General features: G+C 52.1%; 1 protein-coding gene across 4 annotated transcripts; it reads right to left on the bottom strand.

Moving 5' to 3' along the window:
* Positions 1-442: 442 nt before the first annotated feature.
* Positions 443-24,264, bottom strand: IP6K3 (inositol hexakisphosphate kinase 3). 4 transcript variants are annotated; one of them, XM_072833422.1, is made up of 7 exons: positions 24,047-24,264; positions 22,892-23,148; positions 14,373-14,709; positions 6,605-6,809; positions 5,266-5,441; positions 3,988-4,163; positions 443-2,097 (listed from the first exon to the last, which is right to left on the bottom strand). In XM_072833422.1, the coding sequence occupies exons 3-7, from the start codon at positions 14,569-14,571 to the stop codon at positions 1,630-1,632; spliced, it is 1,224 nt and encodes a 407-aa protein (XP_072689523.1). In that variant the 5' UTR covers positions 14,572-14,709; positions 22,892-23,148; positions 24,047-24,264; the 3' UTR covers positions 443-1,629. The 4 variants fall into 4 exon arrangements, with proteins under 4 accessions (XP_072689523.1, XP_072689524.1, XP_072689522.1 ...); XM_072833423.1 differs by having other exon boundaries at positions 22,892-23,095; XM_072833421.1 differs by lacking the exon at positions 22,892-23,148 and having other exon boundaries at positions 24,047-24,262.
* Between the last annotated feature and the right edge of the window lie 3,176 nt (positions 24,265-27,440).

Raw genomic sequence — 27,440 nt, 5'->3', positions numbered from 1 at the left:
ACAATGTTACCTCAGCCACACATACTTAAGGAAGTTAATAACTTGCTTTGAAATCCATATAATATATCCTAAAATTAAACAAACAAAATTTTTTAATCCAAGCCACTCTTTCCTTAAGTGTGGATTTTGGAAGGTTGATGGTAATTAGCCATGAGAATACAAAAATTATTTAACTCTATGTTATAGAAAGTTCAGATAAAAGGACCACTTATGAGGTCTGGTACCTGCCTTGTAGATACATGGAAATACTTGATTAGCTACCGTTTTCCACCCAGGATCCCCAAAGGATTGTAGGAAATCAGTGAACTGTTCTTTCTTTCTTTTTTTTTTTTTCCAGGGAACTGTTCTTGCTGTACACACTAGTCGCCCATAAATTGGAACTGCCATACAGTGTGGTGATCAGAAAAAACAAACAGAAAGGGTAATAAGGCACACCAAATAATTACTGGTGACCTCAGCAATTTTATTAACAAATTTATTTCCCTAATTGGGTAACGTATCTTCATGCTCGACTCAAGGGCATTGTAATGGGTTTCCACACTGCAGAAGAACTAATTAATTAGGACTGTTTGCTCTTCCGTATTTACACTTGTCCACCAGTCTTGTAAACATTACACCTGGTTTCCTCGGCCCTCCAGCCTTCTCTCTCCTGATTCCCCCACCCTACCCCCAAAATAAATAAATAGAAAGCAAATAGTATAATTTAACATCAGTAGCTCATCCTTTCGTGCAGTCCACCCCCACTGGAAGCTGCATTTCATGGTTAGAGCCATTTTGTGGCCAGGATCTAGTCAAGTTATCGCTCCCAATAGGTACTTGGAAGTCTAGAAAGAGACCCTTGTCTCCATGGGCAAAAATGGAGAACCTGGGGTCTCGATTTGCCAGGGCTGTGTCTGGATTGCCCTTGCCCATTCAGACCCTGGGTAGGAAGCTGGTGAGATGGGCAGATCTGCCCCACTCCTTCCTGCCCCACCCAAATGCCTCTTGGGAAGGTAGGAGACAGTCATTCGTGAGCTCCAGAAAAATCATACACTTGTGAACTCACTGTTCAGGTCTTCTTCAAGTAGAGTTTTTTGCCTCATAGCTTGCCAAGACTTCAGTGTGACAACAAAAAAGCATTTTTGGGGCAGCCCTGGTGGCTCAGCAGTTTAGCACTGCCTTCAGTCTGGGGCCTGATCCTGGGGGCCCAGGATCGAGTCCCATATTGGGCTCCCTGCATGGAGCCTGCTTCTCCCTCTGCCTGTGTCTCTGCCTCTCTCTCTCTCATTGTGTCTCTCATGAATAAATAAATAAAATTTAAAAAAAAATTTTCAACGCAAATTCTCCAGAATCTTACTGTAATGCTGGCTTCTCTCTCATGCCGCAGCCCTCCAATGTACTGCAAAATGGTGCCATTTCACACTGACTGTCCAGTCTCCAATGACCAGCTTTAGTATAAGATGCCAGCATACGTGGAATTCCCTCCAGAGCTAGTTTCTTTAGCAGCCAGTAATATACCTGCCATGTATGGCTTTTGAATGTGGATATAATTATTACAAAGACATCTAACAGTTTCTAGAGTACCCTGGCTGGCAGTAGGTCCCTTTTGAGATCTAGACTCCAAAAAAATCTGGATAGGCCCAACAAGCCTCATTCTCCCTCTTGAATATCCTGTAGGATCTGGATGAGGTTTTCTAGGCCAAAAATATAGCCCGGATCTGGTCCGTCATAAGTGGTGTGTTCGTTCCAGGAGCCTTTGTATGTTGTGTGAGCAAAGTCGATCATCCGGATGTCAACTTTGGTGAGACCTCCGGCAGAGATGCCATGGGTCGTCTGCGGAGCCTCCTGAGAATGCAGACCTCCTGGGGTCCTTTCTGGCAGCTCCTGCCCATCATAGATGATGAGGAGAGAGCTGGAGTAGAACCGATATGAACTCTGGCTCCTAATGACCGAGAGGAGGGCCCGGAGCTGGTGCTGGATGGGCTCCAGGAGCTCTGTCCGGAGGCGGGTTCCGTCATGCAGGAACTGATGGAGTGCTTGTCGGAACCCCTCAACGGAGAGTTTTCTTCCGTAATACTTGTCTTTGCAGAGAAAGTGCTTCTTATCAACTTGATAAACCTTATAATAAAAAAAAATGTGAAGAATTGCCAACTTAAGAACAGACTTGGAACTGCTATGGTTGCAGTGTCAGAAACTAATAGGATATATAAACAGTTTTCTGGGAGATGCAGGGCAAGCATGGCTGAAATGAATGGAAGGATGATCTTTCATCAAGCACCAGGGGATCTTTCACATTTCAAAATGCTTTCTGTGCAAGCTTTTAATAGGAATCCAGGGTCTAAATATTCTTCACCCCACAAAGGTGATCCTCCACCCAGGAAGAAAAGCTTTGGATCACCTTTCTTGTGAATTTCCAGTGTCATCCTCCAAATCATGATTTAAACCCTGGCTTCTGGCCCTCTTCAATTCAAATATTAGCAAACCCAAGCTAGAAAGCTTCAGTAGGAATCTGAAATCACAGCCAATGGCCTTGGAAAGCCAACTAGATTCAAATTTCCCTAATTAAGTTTATAAAGTCCTTTCTCTGCAGATTCTAAGGAAACAATCATGGCTCCTGAGGTAAAGCAGGGTTGACTGAAGATAAAAAGATCAAAAGACGGGCTGGATCAGGTATGGGTGGGGTTTTCAGGCAGCCAGCTCAGCTGAGGGGAGCCTCACAGCAGCCCTGGGAACTGGTGGCTCCTCCTTGGCACCAGCACCTCCTCTCCCCTGTCATGTCTTGGCCACCAGAAAGGAACAGATGGAGGAGATGCTGATGGGGGGTGGGGGGACAGTGGCACCCGCTCCCATTTCATTCAGATGGCAGAGGCAGAGGCTGTACCAAGGCCAGTGGCTAGCATGGCCGTGACTTGGCACACCTCTACCTGGCACACCTGGGAAGGGCAGCCAGCCCACACCTGGCCAAGATAGTTTCTCAGGTCTTTCCTACCTTCAGATTATGTGGTATGTTTATGGGAAGCCAGTGCTGAAAAAATCAGAAAGATATGATAGACTTGCTTTGGAGGGCTGAAGATGGGCTGCTAAATTAGCTGTCATAAATACATGACAGGTGTCATTGTCTAAATAAATCAGATCATTTTCAGAAGATTGGAGGTCCAGAGAGAGATTCCATTTACACCCCAAATCATCACACTCCATTCTCTTGAGGACTGCATTCCAAACCTTCCAAGGGACATCTGTGCAACAAATTTATAGACTCCACTTCCAGCTTCAAGGGTGGCAGTTTCAATTAAGGAAAGCTTTAACGTGTATCGTCAAATTGGTGTCTGGTTTTGCTTTGGGGAGATAGACTGCAAAATCAAACGAGTGGGGAAAGTTTATTTCTTCCCTTTCCTATAGCCCCTGCCACAGGCCACATCAGAGCTGCAAAACTGGGGTAGAGTCTGGGCAGTAAAAAATTAACTTTCCTTTGCCTCAGCAGGCTACGATCTGCTTAATTCATTAACCAGAACAGGTAGCAGACAACAACAACAACAACAAAAACCCAGAAAAGGTGGAGTAGGAAGAAGGAATGGCTTCTAAGAATTTAAAAAGCAGAGTGCTGTACAGCACTGGAGAAGGAGAGGGTTCAGCTTTATCCTTCAAGAGACTGAGAAAGTCACGGAGTGCACAGGGAAGCTCTTTTTCACGTCTCTCCCCAGCCCCTGCTCACACACTGTCATCAGAGGTCTGCTGTCAATATGGACAGGACCCATGTGGCCACTGGGAAATTTAAGCTGCCAGAGACCCTGAGACAGAGTTTAAAAAAAAAAAAAAAGTGACTTTTTGGCAGCACTTTCCTGAAAGGGGCTCTTATAGAAATCCCAGTATATCCTAGGGTAGATAGCGTTTCCTGCCTGGGCAGGCTGTGCCCAGCTGCCTCCTGTGTGGCTCTGTACACAGAGGTGTCTGGGAGACACGCTCATCGCCCCACAGTGGACATGCCAGGATGCCCAGCCCTGCACCTACCTGCATGCCACAGATGCGCACGCCCAAGCAGGCCGAGGTGCTCTGCGCACACTTCCTCATGTGGCGGGCCTTCTTCTCCTCAGACACATCATCCCCGTGCTGCCGGGTCCCCATCTTCAGGTCTAGGATACAGGGTTGCTTATATTGTGACACGACGTTTTCCAGCAGCAGAAACCCTGGTCATGCCAAGTTCAGGAAGGCTCCGCCGACATGAAGGCCACTGCCCCTACGGAGGCAGTTAGTATGCCTTGGCGGATGCCTGGGAACACAAAGCTAGCTATTCCTTCTCTTTCGGCTCCTTACAGACAAGCCCATCGTCCCTCTTAAGAATTCCAAGTATTAGCTTTGCAGGCTGCTTTAATAAGTCCATTTATTTAAAAAAAAAAAAAGTCCATTTATTTAGGGGAGTTTATGACTATGTGAGCTTTCTTTTTCCTTTTTGCTCTGAGGTTGAAATCTAAATGCAGGCGTGAAATCCCTGGCAGACCATGCCCAATTTACATTTTATGGCAGAAAATCATAAGGCTAAAACCTTGAGTCACTGAACGGGCCAGTACCTTTTGGGAGAAGTAGGTTGATGTTAGCTTTGGAGATGAGTTGCAGGAATATTAATTTCAGCGGAGTAATTATCCTGCAAAAGCTTCTTAGGGATTAGGGCTGCAGATGTGTCTTAGTAAATACTGTGAAACCAGTCACCCGTCTTGCAGGAAGGAGCCCAGCGCTGACAAAGGGGGCGTTTCAAGCCTGCATGTACTCAGAACATGGCAGCCTGAGGATGAGGGAGGAATGTCTCCCTCACGGGCACTTCCCTGATGGGGGAACCACCCCCCTCACTCCGTCAGATCCATAGGAAGACATCTTCAGGGAGAATTTGGAGGGATAAAAGGGAGGCTGGGGTGTGGGGAACCGACCCATCCCTCTGAGCCTCCCACTGCCCCCACCCAGCATGGCAGTCATCATTCCTATCTGCACACACAGACCTCCCAGCCCAGCCCCCTCTGCTCAGGTGGCAGTGACACAGCCAGTGGCCTGACCATGGGCACTGTGTTCAGCTCAATTTCCAGTCTGACTTCCCCACACTCTCTAATTTTTCTTTTGGAGAGATCAGATTTCTTCTAGGTCCTAGGTTTGAGGGCTTGTGCCTTGAAGTGTCCCTCACATCAGTCTCCCCACACTTCCCCCTCCCCTGGCCCTGTGTACACCCCGTCTGTCTGTCTCCACCACCCGCCTTCAATCCTCCCACCCTTTGATAGGTGGTAGGAGTGTGAGCAAGGATACGGTGCCGCTTGTTCTCTGGGTACTCGGTGCACAGGCGGGTCAGGTGGGCCTGATGGCACTGCAGGCCCCACGGGTTAAAGCTCCTCCTCTCAGACTGGTTCCCTTTAGCATCTTCCACCAGCGAGGAGACTTGGGCATTGAGTTGGAACTCGGACCTCAGGAGCGTCGTGGCCGGGCTATGGGAGACAGAAGCGAATGATAGGCCAGCAATGGCCAGAGGACTGGGGAAGGGTGCCCATCTCTGTGACTGGGCTCTCCAGGGTTGGGCCCTGACACGGACTGTCCCTGCCTACTCTCCAGGATGCCTGCAGGGCCTCTGTATGCCCCTCCTGCCCCATTCAGGCCCTGGGCACCAGATCAGTCCACACTGCAGCCCTGGCATGGCGTCTCTCAGAACCCCAGAAGAACTCATTAGGAAACGTCATCTCCTCCTTAGAGGGCTGAGGTGGTTTAAATTCACTTGTAAGTGACCTGGATTACTATTGTGCTATTGAGGCGACACAGCGTGGAGAGAGCAACCCTCCCTAGAATCAGAAGACTGGGGGTTTAGGCTGTGAGTGTGCCATGTCATTGTTCCCTTGAGACCTCAAAGTGTCCTCAGGGGTGGGAATCCTGGATCCTTGGTCCACCCTCTCTCCTGTCCTCTGCATCTTGGCTTTCCCATCTGTGAAATGGAGATAATCTGTACCTACTTCCTGACGCTGAGCCAAGAGGCTTAATTAGATCCGCTGAGCTCCTTGGGGAAGGGAGGTACTTTCATTGTATTAGCTCCCTTTTGTTTTCCAGAAATGTTTTATAAGTTCCCAGGGGTCCTTTTCATCTGAGAAAGGTCAGCTAACATTATCAGAGGTTTTGGAGACCTCTCTGGGATCTCGGGTGCCTTGAGCTGCCTGTGTCTCTAAGGTCCCAGGGGGGACTTCACTGACCTCTCCTTTTCCCTTCCTGATTGCTAGGGAAAGGTGATTTCTGACTGCCATTAGCCACTTTTCCTTTGTGTCAAGTCTTCTGGGTTTCTGCGTTGCCCCCACCCTCACACCCCACCAGAGACACTTCCTGGTCTCGGTGAAACAGGTATTTAATTAAACAAATATGTACTGAATGCCTGCTCTACATAGGACTCTGTACATGCGGCAGCTTCTGAGGTAAATACATCAGTCCTCCCTCTAAAACCACAGGAAAGAAAATCCATTCCTTTTCTGGGTCCCATTGCACTTCTAGACAGAGACTTCATGTGAATCTCTCACTCCCTTGTCCCTACTGGGGAGCCGTTAGCTTTGGCGCAGGTGGGAGTGGTACTGGTCCCTGCTGGATTTCTGCCATCCTGCCACATGGCCCTCACCTCTCCTCGAGCGAGTGTGCCAGCTGCCACTGGGTGAGGGAGTGGGCGCCACCACTGCCGCTGGTGGTCTGCTGGAGAGTCTGCCATAGTGCCACTGCCGCCGACTCCGTGGAGACCTTGAAGGGCCCCCGGTTCTCCTTCAGCGGGTTGGCCACCAGGCTGAGATGGCCTCGGTTGTCTTTTTGGAGGTGCACCGTGATGGTGCCTGCAGAGCACACGAGGGAGGAAGGGAGGGGGAAACCAGATGGAATTTACCTGGTGGATGTGTTGCAAGAGGTGACATCCTTTTGAATTGTAGTTTAATGTAATGTCACTGATCAACCCCCCCACCCCTTCCCTAACTCTTCTCTCAAGGAAGAGTTATGGGGACTGTTCCAGAATGAGCCCAGGGCCATGGAACCTGCAGAAAATAGCCTTGGGCTGATCTGGGCACAGGCTGCGCTTCATTGCATCTCTCTGCCCTTTCATGCTTTGGACAAAGTCAGTCCCATACATTTTGTTCTCACTTTCTGGCTCCTCAGTAGTGGTACCTTCCCCGTCAAAACAGCTGTTTCCACGGGGCACAACCTGGCGTCATTGGAGCTGGTCCTCTGTAGAGAGGACCCCTCTGCCTCAGGGTGGCTGTGAGGGAAGTTGGGGCCCATCCCATTCCTCCCCGTTGCCTCCTTCATCATCCTTTCTCTCCCTTCCCTTTCCCTCTCTCTTCTTCCAGGAAGCCCACCTCAGACAGCCTTCCAGGACCTGTGTCACCTTCATTTAGACCCCCACCCCTACCCCTGGTCTCTGGCTTTAACACAGATGCCTGCCATCTCCTTCAGCTAGACACACAGCATGTGAATATTATTAATGGAACATGGTTCTTTGATAGGAAACAGGAGACTTGTAGGATTTCTCCAGCTACGGTAACTCCTGACTGTTGGTGTTTGTAATGGAGACACAACAGCCTGCTTCATTCGCTGCTTGTGAGAGTCAGAGTGCAAGGGAACCCAGTGGACAAATGTGCTAATTGGGCTTCTCCTCCGGGACATTGGCCAGGTCACGTAATTAGGTCTGGCACGAATGCCAATGACTCCGTGGCCACCCACTTTGGATTTCTTGCTCTGGTGGCACAGTCTAGGAGTTCCCTTGTGGAGTAGGCTTAGCATCAGAGCTAAGTGGGTGCCTGGCCTCACCCAAGTTCTGGTGGAGTCGGAGTTATACTCTTGCTGGTGGCATGGGAGACAGCCACACAGATGGCTTTGCAAGGACTGGATCTCTAGACTTCTTCCTGCAGCTGATGCCATGACTGTTCTATTGGCTCCTTCTGTCACCAAGCTACCCTCCACCTGTCCCCACCTTTCTCTGTGCCTGCAAGGCTGACCCTGTGGAGTGTACCAGTGGCTTCCTTGCCCCTGGTTTCCCAGGGGTTTGGCCAGTGAAGGACATTGGCAGGAGATGGGGTGGGGCAGGAGAAAGGTGGAGGTATTTATCCTACTGGTTCCCTTGGTGCTGCAGCATGATCCTTTCCTCTAGGGCCCCCCTCTTGCTGGGTCAGTAATACCGTTCCCTCTCTGTGGCCTTCGGGCCTAGGGGTGGTCACAGCCTTTCAGTGCTGCTGGCCCCTCTGTGCCTCATCAGCCCCCCCTTGTCCTCTTAATCCTGCATGCACTCCTATGAGCCGTCCCTTTGAAAATTCTCCTCATTTAAACCCCTTTCAATATACCACTCATTTTCTGCTGGCACTCTGACTGAGAGAAGGGGGGGCTGCACGTGATCATGTCCTCTCAAGTATTTATTTCCTCCCCCGGCCACTTGGTCACTTTCCTGGACATGTGGTAATTTCTGCTGCACCAGCACTCAGGGCATCTGATTTTCCTGCTTGTGTCCCTGCCCTGGCTGGTCAGTGCAGACGCTTGCTTTCAGGGCTGCTCTATAATTCAGCAAGTCACTCCTCAGGCCATCTGTGCCTAGCTCAGCGGTCTCTCCGGTCTAGTCCTGTCATCTCAGATTCCTGGTGCCCTAAATTTGCAGCCCAAGAGTGACATTCAGTTCTCTCTAGCTCCTTAAAAAGAATTCTGCTTTTCCTTAGCTCATGTCAGGCCCCTGAGTCTTGTGAATTAATAATGATACTACTAATAATACCATACGTGAACCTGGCATTTTGCGGTTTCCCTGAACACTGGCATGCATCCCCAGGTGGAGCCCACCAGAGGTGTTCCGCTCATGAGAACAGGGGACTGATGGCAGGTCAGAGAAAGAACCATGGTGGTAGTAATCAGTGCCAGGTGTCTGCTTCTGTGCTTTTCGTTTGTTACTACCTAGTTCTAGCAGGCCTGTGATGCCCTTGTCTGCGGTCACTGAGACTCAGAGAGATGGAATAAGGTGCCTAAGGTCACACAGTAGGGGTGGAGCTCTTGAGAAGGCCATGCTCCACGTGGGTATGGAAGAAGGGAGAAGCTGTAACACAGAGCTGAGGTCTTTAGCCTTTTATCGGGAGAGCAGTGTCGTCATGCTGTGTTTACTTGTGGGTAGGTGAGGAACACTCCTGCTGTGTCCCTATCAGATTTGTTTTGGCCAGTCTGTTCCGTGAGAGTGAACAGAGAAACCATGATCCCAGTACCTTAGAGGGTCATCAGTCCAGAGGGCTGGGAGTGCCAAGAGGCCCCAGGACATGGTGTTTATGTTTCCATTCCTAGTTCCTCGGCTTGGAGGGTTGCTGTGCTTATTCCCTGGAGAGGGCCTGACCCGGAAGCCAGCACCAGGTCCCAGAGCCGACCCCTCCACAGTGGGGAAAGGAGAGCGCTCTGGCTTCTGTGCTTGTCCTTGGGGAGCTTGGAGCCTCCCAGCTGCCTGGGGAGCCCAGGATGTGTGCCAGACAAGGGCAAGGCCCTTTTGGGTCTTGTAAAGGTCAGCTCACCATCTGGTCTTCCCCGTGGTGGGACTATGGTATCACTCTTGCCAGAAACCACTGTCTCGGGGAGCCCCCGGCCTCAGGAGGCCTCCCTGGAAGGACAAGAAATGTGACCTTCACCCACTTCTCTAGGCTCCAGCTCTTGTCTGATCTCATCAGATCTGAGTGTCTAAATAAATGGAGGTGAGCAGAGTTGCAAAATAGCCCCAATAAAATCCAAGTCATTTCTACTCCTCATATTGTCAGAGCTACCCAGCCAGACTCCATGGCCCTGCCTCCTTGCTTCGCCTTTCTGCACGCCTGTGGCTCTGTGTCTCTGCCTGTCCATCTTCCTTGCGTTTCCCACAGCCATCTCCATCTCAGCCCAGACCTTCCTCTGAAGCCCGAGACCTGTAGCAGATAGCTGCCTTGCAGACGACTTCAAGTTGCCAGCAATTCACCAAAGCAGCATATCAGTGGGATCAAGACTCCTTGGGGCTTGGATTGGTTTTTGGTCAGGAGTCATGTCGGTCCTGGCCCGGCTTCTGGCTTGCTTTGTATTTCCATGGGGGCTGGGCCTGCAGGGATGTGGGCTCCCGGCACTGTGCGGCCCCCGCCTGTTGAGCCTTGTGAGCCTGTCACCAGCCCCCAGGCTCCCCAACCTGCAGTCTTGCCAGCTGAGCGCACAGGAATGCTTACAGGCAAAAGTGTCGCCCAGAGCATCTCAGCAGTTTCGGGTTGGCCAAGCAGCTTCCCTAGCCTCCAGGAATGTTCTGTCCTGTACGCATGTATGTATGTATGTATGTATTATTTTTTTTAATTTATTTTTTTATTGGAGTGCAATTTGCTAACATATAGCATAACACCCAGTGCTCATCCCATCAAGTGCCCCCCTCAGTGCCCATCACCCAGTCACCCCAACCCTCCGCCCACCTCCCTTTCCACTACCCTTTGTTCATTTCCCAGTTTTAGGTATCTCTCATGTTTTGTCACCCTCACTGATATTTTCACTCATTTTCTCTCCTTTCCCTTTATTCCCTTTCACTAATTCTTATATTCCCCAAATGAATGAGACCATATAATGTTTGTCCTTCTCCAATTGACTTACTTCACTCAGCATAATACCCTCCAGTTCCACCCACGTCAAAGCAAATGGTGGGTATTTGTCGTTTTTAATGGCTGAGTAATATTCCATTGTATACATAAACCACATCATCTTTATCCATTCATCTTTCGATGGGCACCGAGGCTCCTTCCACAGTTTGGCTATTGTGGACATTGCTGCTAGAAACATTGGGATGCAGGTGTTCCGGCGTTTAACTGCATCTGTATCTTTGGGGTAAATCCCCAGAAGTGCAATTGCTGGGTTGTAGGGCAGGTCTGTTTTTAACTCTTTGAGGAACCTCCACACCGTTTTCCAGAGTGGCTGCACCAGTTCACATTCCCACCAACAGTGCAAGAGGGTTCCCCTTTCTCCGCATCCTCTCCAACATTTGTGGTTTCCAGCTTTGTTAATTTTCCCCATTCTCACTGGTGTGAGGTGGGATCTCATTGTGGTTTTGATTTGTATTTCCCTGATGGCAAGTGATGCGGAGCATTTTCTCATGTGCTTGTTGGCCATGTCTATGTCTTCTTTGGTGAAATTTCTGTTCATGTATTTTGCCCATGTCATGATTGGATTGTTTGTTTCTTTGCCGTTGAGTTTAATAAGTTCTTTTTTTTTTTTTGAGTTTAATAAGTTCTTTATAGATCTTAGATACTAGCCCTTTATCTGAGAGGTCATTTGCAAATACCTTATCCCATTTTGTAGATTGTCTTTTAGTTTTGTTGACTGTTTCTTTTGCTGTGCAGAAACTTTTTATCTTGATGAAGTCCCGATAATTCATTTTTGCTTTTGTTTCTCTTGCCTTCATGATGTATCTTGCAAGAAGTTGTTGTGGCCAAGTTCAAAAAGGGTGTTGCCTGTGTTCTCCTCTAGGATTTTGATGGAATCTTGTGTCACATTTAGATTTTTCATCCACTGTATTTATTTTTAAGCTCGTGAGAGCATCTGTTCGCCGGTGTCTGTAGTATGAGTCTGGCTTATCTGTTCACCAGCCAGACTTAGAAGTATGTCCTTGCATGTCCAAAGCTGACAGGTACGCTGGGAGGCAGAGGGATGCAGCCCTGAGATGCCGTTGTGCCGAGGAGCCCAGCAAAAGGCCCGGGCGTGCTCTTGGCATGGGGAGGCTACCCTTTGGAGTGACGTCCATGCCCTACATTCCCGGGTGCCATCAGAGCAGGGCAGTGAGAAGGGAGAGGCTGTGCTCCATGGCATACAGTGCCACTACAGAAACTGCCCCTCTCTCTAGGGCCCTTCCCATGGGGGAGAAAAAGGGAGGCCCCCTGTGGCAGTCCCCCTGACCTGAGGTCACCAGTTGAGTGACTGGGCAAATCACATCCCCTCCTTCATTGGGCTAGATGACCCCTGAGCCCCGGCATCCGAGGAGCCCGTCTCCTGGGTAACAGTGGCTGGTAGAGCAGGCCTTGATGGCCACAAGCCTACCCTTGGGAGCCAGACCTCGAAGCTCTGAATCCCAGCTCTGCCTCTCACTGGCTGCATGGCCTCAGGCAAGTCCTGTCACCTCTCTGGGCCTCCGTCTCCTCACCTGTGAAATGGGGATCGTAGTAGTACCTGCCTCAGAGTGTTGTTGTGAGGATTGAGTTGATAGTGGAAACCATTTACAGTGTGTTCTGCACTGAGTGAGCACCGACGGTTAGCTGATCCCACTTTTCTTATCTGGTGAAACGAGAACCTGCGCAGCCTGAGAGCCCTGGGAGGGACCTTTTCCCACCTAAAACCTGACCTCAGCCACCTGCTTCAGGCATCTGAGAGTGTGAGGGCTCTGGTTCTGGGCCTTTCTCTACTGTCTCCCTAGATGTGTGTTTCATTACGTGGTGCCTGGCCAACGGCACCCTGCAGATCACGTTCTGGCTGCTGAGTGAATCCACGTTTCTGCACCATGGAAACCTCATGTTTGGGAGTCACTCGAGTCCGTGGACCCTGCCTCACCCTCAGCAGGGCTATGTGGTCTCACCTGAGGGGTGTCCTGTGGTTCCCGACCCAGCCCCCTCCCGGCTCGTGTGGAAACACCATCCCCCAGGTGAAGCCCCAGGACAGAAGTTGAAGCATGTTCTGTGACCGCTGATACGTGCAGCTGTGATGCCTTGGCTTCAATTAATCTATCAAATTAGCAGGAGGTACCAGAGATGAGCCCGACCTGGATTAGGAGGCAGAGTATAGAGTAGGGGTCTAGACAGGAGACCAGTGCCTGAGGGTGCCCGAGAGTGGGGCTGCACTACACCCCCCACCGTGGAGGAATGGGCACGTGTAGACAGGACACAGGGAAGGCATCAGGATGGGGTCCTGGAGACTAAGCAGCCTCTTACATTTCCCTTCTTTGCCTGTGACTGCCCTGGCGGTCTGTCTCAGCTCCAGAGCTGTGTCCAACAAGCGTGAAATGCTGCGGGCAGGAGCCACCCCACGCAAGATCCTGCCACCCTTTTACTAGGTTGAGTTCGGTTGTGAAAGGACAGACGTTCATTCCAGTGGGCGCTCTGACAGGATGGGCAGTGACCCACAGCTGATGGGCAACACTGGCCTGCGGCTCCAGAGACCCCAGGGGAGGTATGCACAGACTGCACACCAGCCGTCTGCCCCTCCCTCTCTGTGTGTGGTGCTCATATACATCTATCTTGCCTCAGACTCTCGGAAGGTCTTGGCAAGCCAGGACTGAAGCAGTGCCTGGGGCTCAAGGCATATAAATGAATGAATGAATCTCACTCTGGGACATGCTGAATACAGATTCCTAGGCCCTGATCCCAGGGGTTCTGGTGCACAGATCTGCAAGGGAGCCTGGGAATATGCATTTTAACCCCCCCCCCCCCGCCCCCCAATCAGCCTTGGTCAATCCCAGCACATACTCTGAGAAACACTCATAGGGCTAGGCCGTGTCCTTCCCGGTTATCTTGATCATTGAAATGCAAGTGAGTTTTTGACTGACTTATTTGGATTTCCTCATCACTTTTTTTGCAGATACTTAGATGACGAGCACAGAAGCTTATAGTCACAACAGTTAAAAACCTTTGAAAGAGGTCTTTTCTCTGGGCACTCATCATCCTGTTGAGGGGCTGGTGGCTGGCAGAGTCATGCCCTGAAGGCTGAGTGTGGACAAAAAGCCTGCCCCATGGACGCTGGCCAGCTGCCCAGAGTGCCCCTGCCTGGAGGTCCACAAATGGTGGCCCTCCCCACCCAGCCTTCACTCCCCTGAACCCATCTTGAACTCAGATCCAGAACAGACACTGCTCTCTGCCTCATTGCCCCCATTTTACCTGGAAGGCAGCCCATGGCCCTGGCTTGGCCACTATATGAGGATGTTCCCATCCCAGTTTCCTCAACATCAGGAACATCAGTTCCCATCAGTTTCCTCATCAGGTCCCAGCTCCTTCATGCCCTGACCCAGGCCTGAGGTTCCTGCCACCCACTTGGGTCCCCAGAGGGAGCTGAAGGAGGCCTCAGCCTGCCATGTCTTTCCCAGCCCTGGTCACAGGACCCAGCCGTGGCACTTCCGAAGCACAGGGTGGGGTTGGGGTGTCATTTTAGTCCATTCTCAGTTCCTCAAAGCCTGGTGGCTTGAGCTAATTTGTAGGGATGCCAAGTGGCATTAGACTCTGGGCCTGGAGGCTTGAAGAGTTCAGAGAAACTAGGACAGGGAAGGCCAACTGGTCTGTGGGAGAGGGGCATATCTCCATGGCAACTCTTACACACGCCACAGTGCCTGGGGAAGCAGTGGGTGCGTGCACACGAGCCCAGCCCAGTATGGCAGGCGCAGAGCCACGTCTGGCTGCCTGGACACTCACCTTTGTACTGTGGAGTGAATCGCTTCATGGCCAGAGGCAGGGATTCGTAGAACCTCTGCTCCTGGAAGATGAGGGGCTTGCATACCGTGTGCTCATCGTACTTCATCACGCTCAGATGCCCTCCGACCTGGTGCAGGAAGGGCTCTAGCCGCACGCCCACTCTGGCATCCCCAGCATCCGTGCTGTCCTGCACAACCATGTATCTATCCACAGGAAGAAGGTCTGGGGTAGAAGAGGCAGTTCCTGGACAGGAGGCAAGGCCGTCAGTGGTCCTCAGCTTTCTCCTTCTTGGCCTTTGTCACTGTCATAGCACAGCTGTCCTTCTGTCTGTGGGCCCCTGGAAAGCAGAGGAGGAAGGTGGAAATGGTGTGAGGGAGATGGTGTACTGAGAGGAACAGAAGGACCCACAGTTCCCAGCCACGACCCACCAGTAGTTGAACGAGACTCGAAAGAGGCATCTGTCACTTCTAGAATAATCTGTCCTAGGAAACTGGTAACCATGATTGCCTCCAGGAAGCCAGGATGAGAGGTAGACTTCTCTAAATACTGTTCTCTGCCCTTTGAATTTAAATATTAAAACATTTTTTAAAAAAAATCAAGCAGTACACATAACCGTAGGCATCCAGAGTACACAGATTGTCTTAACTCCTCATGTTGTGTTTCCTGCCTTCCTTAGGGAGTATTGGTCACAGGCCCAAGAAGAGAGCAGAGTCCCTGCTATCCAGGCACTCAGCCTCTTGCAAGGGCTTAGGGGGTACAGGAAAGCTTCATTTTTGTACAGCACAGCTGTGCACGTCAATCTACATCATGGCTTCACGACAGAATTGCTGTGTAACTTTGAGAAGTGACCAAACCTCTGCGCCTCTGTTTCCCCATCTGTAGAATGAAATAATAAGGATACTTCATGGACTTAGGACAAAATTAAGATAAAGACTGTGAAAAGGTTAGCTGAGGGCCCAGAGCTAAGTACTCCATAAATGTAATTTATCATTGTTATTTCTAGCATTATTGCCATGGTAGTTATATCTTCCCAACAGCTCTGGGTTGAAAGGAAGGCAGACTTTCTCACTGCCGCTTTGCACACGAGAGAAGCAAGGTCTGAAATGCCTTGACCAGGCCCTGGTGCGGGCCAGGAGCGAGGCAGGAGGAAAGTGGAGGCTGCTTGTCTCTGGGCCTTATTCTCTGCTACCTGCCAGAGCTCCCCCTCCTCCCTAAGGGCAGGCTTGCTGGAACTTGGGGCTGGAAATGCAGCGCCGAAAGACATCCTGACTTTGTCTCAGGAGAGTGCCAAGGAGACAGTGTGAGGGGAGGCTCTTCTGGCCACATTTGTCCTGTCCTGTTTGAGAGGACATTCCTACAGGGGTGCCCATCACTGCCGAGTTATTAATACTCTCTCCTCTGTTGGACTCCCAGCCAAGGATGCCTCCAAGCTAGGCAGCACTGGACGTGATTAATGCCCTGAATGACCTTCAGTCCAGACCGTCGGCATGGCCAGCTGGCTCCATGCATGGAGTGCCTATCAATTTGTTCAGGACCCCAGCTCAGAGAGCTTCCTGCCACCCACCTGTACCTCTGGCACCAGGTGGCGCTGAAAACCTCAGCCTGGCCCATTTATTACCCCCTCACCCCCTAGGGGTGTCTCTCTCTTTCTCTCTCTCTTTCTCACATTAGCTACTGTCTTTTGGGCCACAGAGTGCCTGCCCCTTTAGGAAGGGAGAGGTGTTTTGCCTGGTATGTGCATTTGCTTTGCTGGATGTAGGATGAGGCTTCTAAGAGCTGCCTGTATGGCTGGAGCATGATGGGGGAGGTTAGGGTTGCTGGGCCAGGTATTAGGGGTTCAGGGAGCCTGAGGCCTGATGGTAAGGGGCTGTGCTGACACCACAGCCTAGGCCTACCCTGGGTCTGCTCTCAGACTGTAAAGAAGGAGCCCCACTTGAGCCTGTTCCATGAGCTGAGAAGCCAGTAGGAGGCATCTCGATGCAGATGCAAATCAGAAATTGGCTCAGGGATAAGTTGATATATGACAAGATAGCACAACTGCTTGGCAAACCCAGCCCTACTTGCAAATTTGGTGAAGGCAAGAAAGAAGAAAGAAGAGAAAACCAAGGTGGCCCAACACCAACCAACCAGGCCTGGCCTTGCCAAGGCAGCCCAGCTGTGCCGATGTGTCCAGGTGGTATCCCAGGCGAGCCCTCATGCTCCCATGCCAGCAGCCCACCACCCTCCCTCCCCACACTCCTCTCTCCCTAAGGAGCCCTTAGGAGATCAGTGTCACCTTGCAGTGGTGGTGTGGGAGAGGAAATAGCAATAATTGGTAATAAGGTCAGAGAGCTTGCTGGGTGCCAGGCAATGTTCTAGGTGTGTTGTATAGATCAACTCCTTTAACCTTCACAACTACCCCATGAGGTAGTATTATCAGCCTGTTTCAGAGATTGGGAAAACGAGAGGTTAAATAACTTGCCTACTGCCTCCCGCCAGTAAGGAGGGAGCAGGGATTTGAACCCAGACACTTGTGCCCCATAGCACACTTACCCACCATGCAGCAGGGGGGTTGAGGGCTACTGTGTATTCACTTTGAAAGTCAGAAAATTGACCCCAAGGAGACTGGAACTTGGCCAAAGTCACCTGTAAGTCACTGGCTCTGCTGGGACAGGACACAGGTTTCCTTTCCCCCAGGCCTGTCTCTTCTCCAACCTGATGGAGTAAGTGCATGTCCCAGTGGTGGGTGGGCTCCGCACCTCTACAGAAACCATCGTGGCAGGTCAATGCAGGGCTGGGGCTTGGTGTTGACTTTTTTGGGACTCTTTGGCTAGGGGTTTCAACAAGACCCAAGAGGCACTGTCATTCCCAGATGTTCTCAGGAGCCCTGCCTGAACCTTCTTAGAGAGCAGAGAGCAAGCCAGGGGCATCCAAGCAGCCCATGGCACAACAGTGCAAACTTAGGGTGAGTTGATAGTGATGGGGTATCTGTTGGGTAGTCAGCCTATACTTCTAAAACTCTAGATTTGGGGCACCTGCCTGGCTCAGTCAATAGAGCATGTGACTCGATCTTGGGATTGTGTGTTTGAGCCTCGTGTTAGACATAGAGCTTATTTTTTAAAAAATGTTAAAAAAAAATCTAGACTCAACAGGTAGGGAAACTGGGGCTCTTCCTCTCACGTGTCATCTGAAGGTATAGGTGAAGCGATATCTGAGGGTCCTCCTACTCCTGAGCTGTATGGTTTGTGGTTCTGACACAGGTTGGTGGGAAGGGTAGAGGAGGATTAGGGCGGTGGCCTCAGCCCCTGAGCTAGGCAGGTGGGTTTGCTGCTGCTCAGGGAGGCACTCTGTGGCTTCCCATTGGCACTAATGCTGACCTTCCATTCCCGAGGAAGCTTGAGGTTGTTCTCTGTCACCATCTTTGTTGTGCAACCTCCCATTCTCTGGAATGAGTTAGGGAAGACCTCCATTCTTCCCAGTCCTCCCTCAGAAGTCCCAAGTAAATAATTCAAGCTGACAGGTCTTTCTCAACCCAGACCTTCCCTTTGCTACATGCAGGTACGTCTGTTATATGCATGGGCCGTGGCCTTTGATCAGTGCTCTGTTTCCTCAGAGCACTGTGCAGGGAGTCAGGAGCCCAGATCTGTTGCAGGCATTCCCACTAGCCTCATGAGGCCCCTAGGATGAACTCCTAATGTTCATCTGAGTCTTGATTTCCCACCCACTGCCATAGCCTTGTCATGATACTCAGATGACAAAATGCACAGAATTCCTTTGTGAAGTCCTCTTCCCAAGTGTCTCTGCCACCGAGGCTTGTCACTGCGTGGGTTATTCTCAGGACTGACTCAGCTAGGGTGCTGGGAGGCAGGTGAGGCACCCGCTTGAGACAGGACCTTCCGCTCCCTCTGACACACTCACTGAGTACACTGGGCTCCCTTCAGTGTGTCAGAGGGAGACAAATGTCCTTTCTCCAGCCCACACTTCCCCCTGTAGCCCCACAGCCGGCCCCTCACCCAGCATCCCACCCTAGTGTTCTTGGGGAGGGAGAAATAGGAGACAGGGAGGGAGGGTGGGCAGGGAGGGAGATGCCCCAAGCCAGAAGAGTTCAGCTGAGAGCCCCCTCCCCAGGAGTAGTGAACAAATGACCTCAGGTCCCTGTGTCCTCTTCTGTCACTGGGTTGTGTCCTGAATGAAAAACTCTGGGCTCACTCCAGGAGACTCAAGGGCTAAAATCCCTGATGGGCCCCACTGTCCAGCTGGTGATTAAATGAGCCCCTCCTCCCCCACCCCGCCGTGGGGCTGCCTCGGTCATTGCAGCCCCTTGGGACCTGAGTGACAGCCAGCCTGCCACAGGGTTGCAGGACACTCCCTAGACTGAAAGGAGGGTCATGGACAGCAGGGCCTGGGTTTGTATTTGGCTTCCAGAGTGGGGACAGATGACAATACCAGTGATGCCAGACACAGGGACAGAGGCCACCAGCAGGCTGAGGGGAATGAGTGCCTCGTGGCTCATCACTACCAGTTGGCACATTTTATTTCCTGAGAGTCTGTGTATATAATCTCTGCTGCATGCTAAACCCGGGTTCATTAAAAATTACAGAAGCTCTGCCCCTTTTTAAGCCTGCCGTTCCCATTGTAGGGAAGATGGCAGGCAAGACCACAAATCAAACTTGTACCAGTTCAAACTTAGACGAAATTCGTCATGAACTGTATCTTATGAGAGCCTGTCAGCTCCTTATATCTGGAGACAAGCTGGCTGACTGTGGTCATTGTCAGCGCTGTTCACAAATAGTCTGTTTTTTTCCTGTGGGAATGTGGTATGATTGCGCTTCCCTTGCCCTTTGAAGGTAAGTGCAGCCACGTGATTTGCTTCTGCCGACATGATGTGCATGGTAGTGACAGATGTCATTTCCAGTGGGAACTTTAAGGGCAAGTCATTGCCCATGTCCTCTCTCTCTGGCCCATCTCAGAAGCACCATCACTCCCTGAGTGACTGACTATACATGTTGGATATGTAGCCTGACAGAGAAATACATCTCTGTGCTAGTAGGCCCCTGTGATTTGGGGGTGGTTTGTTATGCAGCACAGCCTCATGCTTCCTGACCAGTGCACCAGCTCACAGCCAGATTCCTATCATGGAGCCAGGAAGTGGAAAGTGACCTCACTTGAACCAGGCAGTCAGATACTTCATGCCCAAATATATCCTATATAATAGTAGCCTCTCCTATGAAGCATCTCCTGTGGATCACTGGCTTTATAGTCACTATCACCATTTCTGAAGAGAATCACTCTCAGGTGGGGAACCTGAGGGTCTGAGACGTTGAAGACCTTGTGCACAGTTAGAGGAGCTACTGAGCACTCTAGCTGGGATTCAAGACTGTCTACTCTAAAGGCCTCAGGGCTGGGATCCTGTCTGAGGCCCTCTTCATGCTGTGTGCCTCAGTGGCCTACATCAGACATGAGAGCCTTCCAGGAGCTCATACCCAGCTGGGCGGTGCACTGCTGGTGGAGGGTCTGATGGGGTGCTCGGCACTGTGGATTTGCAGGGCCAGGGGCAAAGGGCTGCTGCCTGAGGGACGGTCTAGAGCCTCCCAAAGCCACACCGCCACAAGCATCATCTTTAGACCAGAACAGTTATACTCTTGGAGCATGATAACCTCTCAAATGTATATGAACACTTTGGAGATTACCAAAATACAGATTCATTTAAAGGCACTATTTGAGTTCCTAGTAGTTTTTATCATCATTTTCTCAATCAGTGGATACTAAAAGTATAATGATTATCGCAGGAGGACTCGTAGGGAACAAATTATGTTGAAATGGAGTCCTAGTTGAAAAGGTTTAGGAGAGGTACTGCTGTCATCTGTGACAGGCATGGTGTCACACTTCCAGGATAGGGTCTGAGCAGGGGGAGATGCCAGCTGTGCCTGTGTCTGGGGGAGGCTGAAAAGGGCCTGTCTCAGGAGAAGAGGGGACGCAGGAAGCAATAGGGAAGTGGCCAGGGCTGGCCAGGAGACCAGAGGGAGGGCTGTGAGTGGCAGTAACCCTGGCTTGCTTTACTTGCTGGCCTAGAGGGGTGGAGAGAAGGCCTGGCCACCCAGCCCAGGGGAGCGCCTGTCTGGTCCTGCTCAGGCCAAGGAGGAGGGGGTTGCCTGAGAAGGTGAGGTGAGGAAGCCTTCAGGATTGCATTCCAATAAATCTGGCGGGGCAGGAAGTGTTTTGGGAAGAGATAATTAAGAAACAGCTTGGGGCAGCCCCGGTGGCGGTGGCGCAGCGGTTTAGCACCGCCTGCAGCCCGGGGTGTGATCCTGGAGACCGGGGATGGAGTCCCACACCAGACTCCCTGCATGGAGCCTGCTTCTCCCTCTGCCTGTGTCTCTGCCTCTCTCTTCACTTTCTCTGAATGAATAAATAAATAAATCTTTAAAAAGAAAGAAAGAAACAGCTTGTATCAAAAGAAGACTGCAGTATAAGATGTGTCAGGCTGCAGATTCAAAAGCAGCATGGTTTATGGCCTGCCCTCTCTACTCTGAAGCTCTACTGTACATTTCGTAGGCCTGCTGGAGCCAGAGATTTGATACAAGTACCTTTCAATGTCTTTGTGATGCCCAAGGGAGCATTTTTTAATCTATTAGAGAAGAGAGGACCTGAAAACCATTTAAAACTGCTTAGGTTGTAATGGGCAAGAGGATTTTGAGTTTCTCATGTGGCAGAGGGTTGTGTATCATCTGGGGCCATCCAGGCTGGGAAAGCACAAGATTATTTTCTGGGGGAAAAAGCCATGTTTTAAAATCCACTCTAAAAATGACTCAAGGGCTGTAGGATGGCGTGCCCTCCATCTGTGTGGTCCTCTACCCAATGGGATCAATACCGAACACTGGGGGACTTCACACATCACCTTCTCAGCCATGGCTGAAATATGTGGCTTTGCGGAGCATCTGTTCCCCAGGGAAGGCCTGATAGCCAGAACCACAGAGAAATGCTTCATATTCCTCTGTCACACAAACTTATTTCAGGGCTGATTTTATCCTTTGAGAGAAGTTTTTTTCCTCTCCTTTTCCTTTAACATGTAAAATCTCCCAATGTTCCTCCAGTTTGAGGACCAAATGCGATTTTAATATAGCGATTATTAGTTTAGAAGCCCTTCAGCCACTGACAAATGTCCTTAGCAGCAGCAGCAGCAGCAATGTTCTGAGCTTGCTGTCAGGGCGGGAGACGCATGGGGCAAAGATGACTCAAGAATCCCAGTGCCACTGGAAGGGCTACTCCGGGGGTGGCTAAGGCTGGAGGCTTCTTCCTCCCTCACCCCTATGGTATCTTAACCTCGTGACAGCATCATGGGCCCTCGGGTACCTTGGGCATGGTTACTGATGGCTCTAGCAGCATTCCCTAATTCCCTTAGGACCTGACCCCCTAGAAGCTGCATCTGGGATCTTGGAGGCTGCTTACCACCCAGACAGGCACATTTCCCAACCTCCGACACCCTTCCCCAGGCCTCTACACCTTTCTCTAAGTACTGTGATCAGCAGCCACCTGCCTTACATAAGAGGCCTTTGAGCTAGACAGGAGGTTTTGTCAGTGGTTAGCATGGCAACTTTATGGCTGCAAGAAGAAACATCCTTTTAAGGTTAAAATGTAGCAATGGGTGGAGCAAGCGTGTGAGCGTGCAGACGAATGTGTAAGTGCATGTGTTCGTGAGAGCGAGAGGTCCTGATGCTGCAAGACCACCGGGTGGAACCGGCCCAGTCCGCCGAGCCAGCCTGTTCAGGGAGAGCGCGAGCGGGCCTTTCCCCAGCAGAGGGCAGCAGCAGACATGCCAGCCCAAACTCCACAGCCAGCCCACCCGCCCTGGCCCTCTGCCAGGTCACACATTCCGGACCTGGACTTGCTGGGCCTGTCCTCAGAGAGCCCAGAAGGGCGGCTGAGAGGCCCCTGCCTTTCCCAGGGGCAGTTTTTCAAGAGCTCAGGAGTTACCTTCAAGGTCGATGTCCTTCCACGTTCCGGTCTCCTCTCACTTCACCCTACTTTTTCTCAGGGGTGTCTGGTTGCAGGGGAGCTTCCTGCCCTTGATGAGGCGTGTTCTGAGGAGTGGGGTGCCTGGCTCCATTCAGAGGGTGAGGGACCCCAAAGCTGGTGATATGGCTTGCCAAAGAGGGGTTTGCGCGTAGGACCTAGAGGGCATATCCCAGCTGAGAGGAACGTGGTCCTCAGCAGCACCCTGGGAGGGTCCCAGGGGCCTCAGGCCCTTTGCAGTGGAGGAGCTTCTCAGATCCTCGATAAGGAGCTGGCTTTGGGGAGTACGGCACAGGAAGGGACTAGGAGACCTGGCCCTGCCTCAGATTCCCTGTCCCTTTCTTTCTGGGCCTCAGTTGCTTGTTCTATACTGAGAGGTGTCTGACTCAGCCAGATTCTCACTCCTGTGGGATGACTGGCCCTTTCATTTAGCAGGTCAGTGTGGTGATGGGTAGGCGGGGCGGGGGTGGGGGGTTGGCAGGGACACTTTCAGATTGGGGACTTAAAAGACATACAGACCCACATACCTTGATTGTATCCTGGTCCAAACAAAGCAATAAAAAACACCCAGGGGGCCATCGGGGAAATATGAATATGAACTCCACGTGGACATTCTTCGGGAGGTGTTCATTTTGTCAGTGGGATAATGGCCATCGGGGTTGTGTAAGAACCTCCTGAGGTACTTCAGGGGGAATGCTCTGATGTCCAAAAATTGCTTCAAGTACTTTATCCTTAGGGTAGTCAATGAAGCAGATATGGTAAAGGTCACACAACCATGTGAATCCTGGGGTAGGATATGCAAGAGTTCATTATATATCATTCCCCCTGCTGTTTCCTGTAGGCTTAAAGTTTTTCATGGTAAAAAGGTTAAATTATAAACTGGTAGCTTTAAAAATCTGTAGAAGCCTGGGCCCTGCCCCAGGGGATCCGAATCTCTGGAGGGGGAACCTGGGATGGATGTTTTTAGATCCCCTGGAGGTCCTGAGGACCATGACAGGCTCAGACAGGTTCAGGTCTCAGATTTACTGAGGTCAAGAAGAGTCCATGGGGAGGGGCTCCCCAAAACTGTGCCACCACCCCAGGCAGGGGCCCTCGGCAGTCCCCGTGGTCAACCCGCACTCCACGGGGGCACCCGATACCCAGGCCATAGGCCCACTGCCCACAGGCTGAGGTCATCCTGGCTTCGTGCACCCCTCCCCCGCCATGGAGGGTGGGGCTGCCGGGACAGGACACACTGTCCCTGGAGCCCAGGGGGTGCTGCCTGCTTCTCCCCAGACAGCTGCCTCTGTGAAGGGTTAAACGGTGGGAATCATTGGCTCCCACCCCTGTACCTGCCACCCAGCTTCCTCTGCAGGCCCAGCTTGCGGAACCCACCCTGCCTACGTGCAGGAGCCCAGGTTAAAGACTCCTGGACAGCCTAGGAAGGCTGGGATGAGTGACTCCAAGGGCAGGGCACAGAGATGAGAGACAAGCAAACAACAGAATTTCTGCTGTGAGCCAACCCAGCAGCACCCCCACATACACAGTTGTATAGACGCGCATAAATGAGCAGGCTGGCACCTCCATGGGGTAGACCCCTTGTTGGGGGTGGGGGGCTGTCCTGTCCTGGGTGGACCCTCACTCCCACACCGCCAAGAGCTCCACGAGGCCCTCCCCACCCTATCCACTGAGGCAGCACTCACCAGGGCCTCCTTCCTGGAAGCACAGCAGGGAGTGTGTGGAAGAGAAGGTCCAGTGGAAAAGAATCTCCTTCGGTGGCTGCCGACTGCTGGCCCTGAGCAGAGGCCTTTCCCGGCGCCCCAGCACAGAGAGCTCACTGTCCACTACGGCGCTGGTGGAGAGGTCTGCCTAGACCCAGGTCCGCCCAGCGGGCCTGGGATGGGAGGTCACCTGACCCTTGGGAAGGGCTGGCAGGGGCTGACGCGTCCAGCTGTCAGCTGGTGTATGGCTGCTCCGAGCAGGGGAGCAGGGCCTGCGGCCTAGGAGGGCATGTGAATGAGGAGGAGGAAGAGGAGGAGAGGCCTGAGAGGGAGAAGCCTTATGCTCTGCTGCCTGGTTGGAGGTCAGGCCCTGTGCACCAGGGCCAATTGCATGAGGTCCCCAGTGGTTTTTTGATTCCTTGAGGTAAGGCTAGGCTAGGGAGTCTTTTTTCCCTCCCTTCACCCTCTTCCCCACAACTTTACTGTCAGCTTGCCCCAAGCTGTCACTCCGGCGAGAGGGAAATCAGGCAGGAAAACAGCAAGCCAGTCAGCACTCCATCAGCTTGAAAACAATCAGTCAAATAGTTTTTGAGGCCTTTGCTGGGCTGCCCCAGGAACCTGCCAGACCAGGGACTGTTGTCAGGAGATCACAGAGCAGGTGTTGGAAAGGGTATTCAGCAGGTTGAAGGGCAATTCCAGTGTATTTGGTATTCGAACATGGAGCTTAGGGGGGGCCCCTTGCCCAGCCTGGGGGGAGCAGGGAAGGCATCCTGGGGGAAGTAACCATTGGATAAATAGGATCATCCGGGTTGGGGTGGAGAGGGTGGTGGGAAGAACATGCTCGCTAAGGGAAGAGCACATGCAAAAGCCCAGAGGCAGCAGGGAACAGGGTGATCTGGGAGTTGGAGGCTTTTGGAGCATGCAGGATGTGGGGAGTGACGACAGATGAGGCTGGGGTGGGGGAAGTGCACCTTACAGGTCTCTAACCTTGGCTTCTCAGGAGAAACTGAAGGGCATTACATCAGGAAGGGCCAGGCCCAGGTTGGCGTTTTGAGCAGAGTGGATGCTTTGAGGAGAGTAGGTGAGGGAGGCATGATCAAAAATGGGCAGGCAGGTTACGAGGCTGCCAGGTTCTGCTCTCCAGCTGAGTTCAGCCTGGTGGGGAGAGGAGGCAGTGAGGTGGAAGGGAGTGGGTGAGTTCCTGAGATGTTCAGGAGGCAGGCTTGACAAGGTCTAGTGATGTGGAGATGGGGAGAGATGGAGTGTGGGAAAAGGACAGAGACTTGTCAGGGACAGGCTTCAGGTCTCAGCGACTCTGGGCCAAGTATTAGGTCTGAAGTTGGCCCTTCAGGCAACTCAAGCTACCCTGGGCTTCTGGCTGTAGTTCCCTCGGGCACTGTGTGCCCCACTTGCCTGGGGTGCTAGCCTACCCCTTCCCGGGCTTCCCTGGCTGTGGACACTCAGCCCCTGCGGCTCAGCAGCAGCCAGGGGGCTCAGCCTCCTCTCTGGCCAGAGGCTCCTCCGAGGCCCCCTCAGGCCAACTTGCCTCTTGGTCTGGTCCAGCCTCTCTCTGACTCTGGGTCACAGCCCCCAGGTTTTTGCTTCCCTCAGGGTGCCCTCACCTGTCTCCTGGCTCTAACAGGGCTCCCCTAGATTTGTCGCTGCAGCAGAGCCGTGATGGCTTTTCCATCCCCTCAACCCCCGTCTCCACATGTCCACGGAGGGCTCCTTCCTACGGTCTAGCCACCCTCACTGTTCATGCGCAGAACAGATGAGCCCTGGGCTTGGATAAAGGCCGAAATGGGAGACCAGGCAGGACTGGAACGCAGGCCTCCTGGCCCTTGTCCCAGAGGTCCCTCCGTCACTGTGCTGTGTGCTTTGCACCCTTCTGGGACCTCGCATATCACCAGCTGCCCAGCAGACATGTTAGCAGCAAAGAACAGTGTCACGGGAAGGCCACAGCAAGTTTGGGGGCTGCCCGCAGCTGCCCTTCCTGTGGCCAGCCTCCTTTCCAGTCCTCTCCACACCCAGCCAGGGCAGAGCCCTGCTGGCATGACAGGGATTCCTGGGCACCATGAGGCTGGGTGTAATGGGCTGAGCATCCATGGCCCTGCTCGCTCCCCAGGGCAGTGGATCACATTTCACTGGGGAAGGCAGATGGTCAGGCTGCCTTGCGAGCCTGCTGAGTACTTGGTTGCTCAGCTGCCCAGCTATGTGCTGCGCTCCAGTTACCTGGCCCTGGAAGAGACGGTGTGACCTCCTTTCCCCCCACCACTCCCCCATGTCCCCTTTCCCACCTGCTGGACTCCTATCCCTGTTCTGGGAAACTCTGAATTAACATGGGTTGAGCTGTAGGCTCTTAAGGGTAGATAGGAAGGGACCTCCCACCTGAGCCATTTGGCCATTGCAGGACTGAACCCAGGGCCTCAGGAGGGTGGGACCACATTCCAGTACTTGCTTTCTGGTTTCGTTTTGTTGCTGTTGCAAAGAGCAAAGTTCCACACTGACTTCCTATCCCTCCCTTTATTTAACATCATTTTTGAGCCCCTACCATGTGATCCAAGACACACAGCAATAGACAAAATGCACAGGGCCCTGTGGTCACAGAGCCAGTGATCTGGTGCTTTCCATCATGCAATCAAATGAGCCACTTTATTTCTGTTTCCCGACTATGGCCAAGTTCTCTTCATCGTTGTTTTTCCAAAGCTCAGCTTTACCTGCAACATAACCTGCAGCTAAGCCTCCTCCGGCCATGTCTGGGACCAGCTCTGCCCCATGACAACTCCCCGGCTCACCCTCTGGGCCTGATCCTGCCTCTCCTCTACAAAGTCAGTCCTGACCCATGAGGCTCATCCCTGGACATGACATTCCCAGCCAGCTCATGGATGCCATTTGAAGGCAGAAGATGCCTGGGCTTATAAGCACACAGCCACCTGTTTGGGAGCCGCCCTGCTCACTCAAGGCAAAGGGGTACTCCCCTTTCACCACCCCACCCACCCAACTGACCTTTTATAGGACCACCCCCCTTGCCACATTCCCTGGCAGTTTATCCATCACTACATCCTGTGAATTTCAAGTCCCAAACTGGACTCCCTTCTCTCCATCTCTATGGCTACTACCCTGGCCCATCACGGTGTCATGGCTTCAGTGGTAGGGCTCCTCACAGTGTCCCCCCTTCTCATCACACCCTTGCTCCTACAATCCATCCTCCCCAGAGTGATGCTTTGAGACAACTCAGGTTATGTTGCTTACCTGCTGAATAATCTTCAGTGGCTCCCCATCCTTAGAATAAAGTCCAGAGCCCTCCCTGAGGCCCAGCCCTGCCCACCTTCCTAGCCCTATCTCCAGGGGCACCCCCTTGCCTTCTGTGGTCTAG

This window comes from Canis lupus, chromosome 7 (genome assembly GCF_048164855.1).
Source record: "Canis lupus baileyi chromosome 7, mCanLup2.hap1, whole genome shotgun sequence".
Classification (NCBI taxonomy): Eukaryota; Metazoa; Chordata; class Mammalia; order Carnivora; family Canidae; genus Canis; species Canis lupus.
This window is presented reverse-complemented; position numbering and strand designations above follow the sequence as displayed.